This window comes from Salvia miltiorrhiza, chromosome 8 (genome assembly GCF_028751815.1).
Source record: "Salvia miltiorrhiza cultivar Shanhuang (shh) chromosome 8, IMPLAD_Smil_shh, whole genome shotgun sequence".
Taxonomy (NCBI): Eukaryota; Viridiplantae; Streptophyta; class Magnoliopsida; order Lamiales; family Lamiaceae; genus Salvia; species Salvia miltiorrhiza.
In genome coordinates, this window is record NC_080394.1 from 30,169,845 (window position 1) to 30,176,453 (window position 6,609).

At 32.9% G+C, this 6,609-nt stretch overlaps 1 protein-coding gene across 6 annotated transcripts; it reads right to left on the reverse strand.

Moving 5' to 3' along the window:
• Nucleotides 1-323: 323 nt before the first annotated feature.
• Nucleotides 324-5,264, reverse strand: LOC130997606 (type I inositol polyphosphate 5-phosphatase 8-like). 6 transcript variants are annotated; one of them, XM_057922980.1, is made up of 11 exons: nucleotides 5,012-5,264; nucleotides 4,210-4,254; nucleotides 4,024-4,108; nucleotides 3,860-3,928; nucleotides 3,580-3,667; nucleotides 2,965-3,069; nucleotides 1,929-2,292; nucleotides 1,657-1,829; nucleotides 1,476-1,584; nucleotides 1,237-1,385; nucleotides 324-674 (listed from the first exon to the last, which is right to left on the reverse strand). In XM_057922980.1, the coding sequence occupies exons 2-11, from the start codon at nucleotides 4,234-4,236 to the stop codon at nucleotides 500-502; spliced, it is 1,344 nt and encodes a 447-aa protein (XP_057778963.1). In that variant the 5' UTR covers nucleotides 4,237-4,254; nucleotides 5,012-5,264; the 3' UTR covers nucleotides 324-499. The 6 variants fall into 6 exon arrangements, with proteins under 6 accessions (XP_057778963.1, XP_057778958.1, XP_057778959.1 ...); XM_057922975.1 differs by having other exon boundaries at nucleotides 3,860-3,931; nucleotides 5,012-5,263; XM_057922976.1 differs by having other exon boundaries at nucleotides 3,860-3,931; nucleotides 4,210-4,277; nucleotides 5,012-5,263.
• Nucleotides 5,265-6,609: the final 1,345 nt, after the last annotated feature.

Consider the following 6,609-nt stretch of genomic DNA (forward strand, 5'->3'; position numbering starts at 1 on the left):
ATAAGTGTAGTTCTCACTATAACCGCACCCTATATATATATATATATATATATATATATATATATAGGGAGTGATTTAAATGAATCTTGGTATTTATTGTATAAAATAAGAACTATTTTAATCCTTATATTGTGAAAATTTATGATAAATTAATGAATTTGTTGAATAAATTCATAATCCAGAATTTGAATTCTATAGGTGACCAAAATTTTAGCCTTATGCTTTCACAATGAGCTCATGATGCTCCATACAAAAATTTAAATGGACTCATTTTATACAATAGGTGAGATTTTCATAAAAATCACTCCCTATATATATATATATATAAGTGTACGAATAATATAAGCAAAGATATCAACGTCACCACCTTCATATGTACAAATGCATATGTCCATCCATATTTAGCGCGTGATCTTGTGACTCGGAAAATTAAGCTCGAGCTCGTATCGATGAAACTCTGTTTAGGGAACCTCAGGGCGGTCCCACTTACAACTCTTCACTAGATGGGATTTGAAAGAGCAGGATTTTGTGGTGAATTTGGGTTGGGGTATTTTGGTAAATTGAGTTGGACCGAGAAGAGTGAGTACACAGGCCTGTGGTCTGAAAAGGTTGACTCGCCCCTCATGTAGCACATTTGCTCAAGCCCTTCTCCTCTCCACAGGATTCGGTCACACCTATAAATTCATTTATTCCACTTATAAATTAGTCGGGAGATTCTATGCTACAAACAGTTTTTAAAATTCAATACTTTGTTAATATAAGTGAAAATTGGTTGATCACGGTAGACAATGATAACACTAAAAGGAAACTAATTAATGATTCAAATGGACATCGGTTTCGAACAATAGCCGACTATTTTAATTGCCGACCAATCAGCTTTTGATGATATCTGTAAACCTCGTACGAATCATATTTTATAAAAGATATTTCACCTCAATTTATCTCGATCACTTCTACGAGAAGGATAATATTTAAATGCCCGCTTTGCTTAGAATCTGCAACTTGATGTAAAGATGAATTAAAATTAGCGAGGATATGATTCTCGTACATGATCATTTTTAATTCCCTGCAATTTTTATCTTCTTAACCGACCTAAATATATTAATATTAATTCGACCTGGGCTGACATATTCGTCACTAGACAAATATTTTATTTTTCCGTGATCCCACCCACCAATTCAAATATTTTTTAAGAAATTGGTCAAAAAAAAAAAAGGTTGATTTTTGAAGGGTTACCATGCAGGAGTACGACGTTTGTCTTTGGGAGCAGAGGTTTGTACGACGTAACGGTCAGAATTAGCAATGTATTTGTAGGTTGGAGCAAAATAGATTTCGCCTTCTTCCCATCCCTTGAAGACTCTACCAGCCTTTTGTTCTATTCTCAACTGCCACATTAACATATATATGTAATGTAAGCATTTAATTAAAGAAATTAAAGTAGTAAAAAATAAAAAAAATGAGAAATTACTAATTACCTCATCCTTGTGCAGTAGGGCTTGCCAATCATTGATTTTGAGTAGCTCGTAGGTGTCCCCACAACTTGAAGCCAGTCGATAATTCAAGTCCCCTAGCCAAATTATCTTGCTACAAAGTAATTGAGATTAATTTGGTACCTCTTAATCGAGCAATTAATAATAGAAAAAGGAAAAGACATACTCGTGATCCAAAATGGTGTGGGGTTGATTTGGAGAGAATCGCGTCCTCTTCAAGATCTCCATCACGTCCAAATTTCTTCTGGCAGCATCGCTGTCTCTCTCCCCAGAAGCTAAGTGACTGCACACGAAGCAAAACGTCGACTGCTGCACTACCATGCTAATAGATATCGACCCCTACACATACACCACCAAATATTAATCAAGCTTTAATTGTTTTGTTTATGTAAAACTAGTAATAATTTCTAATTAGGATGAAAATAAATGTAGATATACCTTATTTCCGAGGTATCCCATGATGCCTCTTCCCACGCAGGAGACCTCCAAACTGGAAATATGGTGGCGCAAGTGGCGGCGGACCCACACGCAGAGGAAGATCCCGACCATCTGCTTGCTGGCTGCCAAGCAGTAGTTGTTTTGTCTCCTCGATTCATCCAAATCATCATTAATATCATCATCTCGTAGTGATAGCAAATCCGAGAAGCTGACTCTTGGTTTGGAAAATGGGCGTTGTTGAAGATCCTCTGCGTTGTCGTTCCGGTTTAGAGCAAGCCGGATTAAGGATAGCCACCTCGCCGCCGGCCCGCCATCTTCCGGTCCGAGCACGTTGCCTGCATTCAGAGGTACAATCTCCTGGAACCTGAGAATAACACCACGTTTTTACTCAATTTTGCATAAATGCCTGTAATTGCAAATACTGCAAATTTTTTTAAACGTGAACTAAAAATCATGCTTCCAAACTTTCATATATTTCTAATTTTAGACATGAACTAAAAATCATGCTTCCTAATACGCCAACTATCATATTTTTTGGTTTTACTGACAAACGTTTCAACAAACAAATGCTAAAGTGGAAGTCTGTACTGTTTACGTGACTTAAACAGAACTCTCTTTACACGACATAGTTGGACTAGTAATGAAACCGTTTAATTATAAAACAAATCCCAATTTTTTAGAGTATCATTTAAGACATTATTTTTCTCAATTTAGGGATCAGAGCACGATTTAAGGCTTGGGAATTTTAAAAATTAAAAATGTTCTTTAAGTGCAAAATCAGAAAAACAAAAAAAGAAAATTCGTTTATTTGAAAGCAGAATTTATATATAGTTCATGTGCAAAGACAGAAAAATGTACGAAAATTTGTGTATTTAGACGCTATTATTCTTATATAATTTTTTTTAATGTGGGTAACCGTTATTTTATTTTCATTAATTATAAGAAGCAATATTAGTTTGTCACATTTTTAATGGATTTGAAGGTTGTAATAATATTGAGGCTCTAATCACATCAAAATTTTGAAGCCAAATCTTACCCAAGCACATAAATGTCAGCAGGTGCTTTAGTTCTTAACCAGTCGTTTAGGTCGGGTTCATCGTCTGGTGATTTGCCTCCTACATTCCATGTTCCCACGAACATCCTATATATATTTGAAATTCCAATCCATTTAAATAACAAAACATGCTTAAAGTTGGAAATGTATCAAATAAAAGGAAATCGTGCATGTTATCCACCAAAAAAAGATCATCACTTTTAAATATATGCAAAAATCAAACCAGAAAGGCCACGGTCCTCACATAAAGTTTAATAATATCAAGTGAGTTGCAACTACTAAACATGGAAAAAGTTTTGGACAAATCATTAGTACAACTATGAGCATCCTCTTTGTTGACACAACAAATAATATTAATTTCTTTTTTTAATTTTTAACATTTGAAGGCCACAACCCATAATAATGATGAAAAGTGCCATTGCAGTCCGAAATTCAAATAAATAAATATATATATTGCAAAATACATTTGGTTTATGATTTATTTAATTAAAAAAAGAAAAACTAGCTGGATGGAAAACAAAGTTTAACTTCTAGTGCTACACTTACTCATACCTAAACAAGGAATATATAAACGGAATATTCTTTTTAATTTCTTACCGGAGGTTGGGACTGGAAATTGGTGGTGGTGGTAGCTGATTGAATCCAGACCGTTCAATTTTGCCATTCTTTTCCATCAACCACTCTTCTGAGCCAGATTATAACAGTTTAATTACCATCACTAATAATTAAGATTCTCAAACTATAACATTGCATTTAATAAATTAGGTAAATGAATAGTTATTTCGAATTAAAAAGAAGTGGTCAAACTCAATCCATAGTATCCGTTGAAAGTAAAAGTATGCAAGTACAGTTATGACTAATTGACGAGATTAATTACCGGATAATTCTTCAGGTACGACGACGTAATGACCACCATCGGAGCAACTCTTCCTTCTTCTTTGCAACACAGCTGCTTTCAACAATCAATGCAGATTTTATAAATTCATATTTAATTTGACGGAAAAAAAAATTAAATAAACAGCCAAACATATGAAAATGTACCGTTTGTTCTGTAATCTGATTGATATTCATCTCTACCGCTCTTTATGTTCAACCATTTTCTAACCACCACTTTTGGCCATGACGACTAAAAAGAAAAAAAGAAGAAGAAGCATATATATCAGAATTAAATTCGATTACAGCAGATATATCGGTTGCAATAAAATTCGATAACATGGCGTGATTTACCTGCAGATTTTTGGTTTCTTCCCTCATTGGTCGAGAAGCCAAATCCTGCTCAAAAGATTCGTATAAAACTGAGGAGATATTTTCCAATAATATTATGTTATTTTTTTAGACAGATCGGTTTACGAAAATCTATACAATAAAAGCAACTTGATCGAGCGTCAATGTGAACAGTCTTGTACAAACAAGTTGGTAATTGACAAAATAAGAGCTTAAAAAAACATAGTTGAAAAATGTCAACTGATGAATAATTTAAAATGTAAAAAAGAATCAAGTTGCAGGAGCTACAAATGGAGGTAGCATTTGAAATAACCGCAGGCAACGGTAGAGGAAGAAAGAACAGACGAACTTGCATATGTGAGGGGAGTTGCATGCAAATAAAATAAAATAAAAGGGTAGATGTGGAATTTAATATTATTGTAAAGAAGAGATAAAAAAGACGGCAGGAATTTCCTTTTTCTTGAAGAATAATTCACAGATACGCTGTTTTGATCAGTTTGGGACTTTACAGAGAGGAAGACAGAGTGGAGAGGAAAGAGGTTGAACTAATAAAGGGAAAATCATAATTAAGATTTCGTAAATGTAAATTAGAAGCTTAATAATAAAAATAAAATGATAATTTGCTAGTACTATTGAAATGCGAAATGAAAACAAGATTCATATTAGTAGGCAAAGAGAAGAAGAAAAGAAAAATTTGAAATTTGTTGGGCGACATTGAAGGTGACAGATGAGAAATAGTTTAAATGTAATTTTGAACAAGAGACGAAAAATAGGAAAGGAAATGATTAGCGAAAAATGAACTTACATGAATGGATGAATGAGCAGACAAGTATGGGCAAAGTGTTTTCTGTTTGGTTTTCAGTTCCGTATCTGCAGAGAGTGGTATTACAGAAATGGAGAGTTGTACACTGCGTTGAAATGATGAGACGTCAAGAAGAGAACTCTTGTTGACTTTATGGGGTTGGGAAGGCCTTCCTCGGAAAACCAAAAACTGGGACTTCGTTTCCCATGTCTCTATCTATTATTTATACTCCTATTCCTATATGAGAGAGAGAGGTGATTGGAGGGGTATTGCGCTAATTTTACATTTTTATATTTGTGAGGGCGGCATTTTCTCTATACCAAATTTAGAGGGTGGATTTTAATTTTAATTTTAATTTTAAAAGGATGATAGGAAAAAACCCATAAACTTGTTGGCCTACACATAAAGAAGAAATGGGTGCTTTTTGAAAATGTTGGAATTTTTCTTCAATCGAGAGGAGTATTTGTAAGAAAAGAAGAACTAAATGAAATGTGTGGTATTTTGTACTACTCCATAATTTTGTTACGCTTTAAGTGTTGACATTAAACAATAAAACATGTTTACGAACGGAAAACTAAATTTATGCATTAATATAAGGGAGGCAATGCATTAGTACTACAATTACTCTATATATGTGCATTTAAATATGCTTCGTTTTAATGGCAATGAATTGGAAATTCGCCTGATTAAAGGACGCCGCTTCTGTTTTAAATGCGGAAGTATTTCCACCAAATTTAAAAGATTTAGTTATGGAATTTAATGGAAAACTAGAAAGGAATTGTTGAAGCCGACATATTAAACGAATATAATTAATATATTGGGTAAAAATGGACTTAAACTAAGTGAGCATGAAATATATAAGAGCATCGCTAATTGAGAGTCAAGATGGGCTCTTAAAAGTGATCCCCACAATGTAAGAGTCAATTTTCCGTAGTAGGAGATCCACATACTTGACTCTCTAATTATGTTTTTTACTAGTGTATAATCCGTCGAGATTCGACGAAATATTATTTTATAATATAATTTATATAATAATTAATTATCGTCTTGATAAATATATTACTTTTATTCGATTTTATCCGTTGTTCAATTTTTAACGGGAACATCACTTTGATATCTTTGACAAATTCTCAAACGATAACTGATAGTAGTACAATTATTAGTGGTATGTACAACATATAAATTACAACGCTAAGCAACATAATTGTATCAACTGACATTTAAAAACGAACATAACTAACATAAAAATTAAACAAAAAATCCAACTCGTGCCATAATTTACTTAAGAAAGCAAAAAATAAAGATACTCAAAAGAACCAACTACACAACAACTCACTAACAGTCAATTGGCAAAATCATCAAAAACATGCAACACAATAGTCATTTCCATTTCCCGAAGTGGGAGATCCACATACTTGACTCTCTAATTATGTTTTTCATTTTACATTTATTTTTAATTTTTAATGTTAAATTCAATTAAATTTGACATCTAATTTAATAATTAAAATTTCATTGAAATTAAAATCAAACCTTACATTAAAAATACAATAATTAAAAAAATATTACAATAATTTAAAAACATGTCTATGGCTCGAGTGGAC

What these genes read in the sequence shown, in the direction of transcription:
- LOC130997606 (XM_057922975.1), bottom strand. Translation starts at nt 4,236, where the DNA reads ATGAGGGAAGAAACCAAAAATCTGCAG. An exon ending in AAGAAACCAAAAATCTGCAG is followed by an intron (nt 4,109 to 4,209) that starts GTAAATCACGCC and finishes TTTTCTTTTTAG; the next exon opens with TCGTCATGGCCAAAAGTGGT. An exon ending in GCTGACATTTATGTGCTTGG is followed by an intron (nt 2,293 to 2,964) that starts GTAAGATTTGGC and finishes TGTTATTCTCAG; the next exon opens with GTTCCAGGAGATTGTACCTC.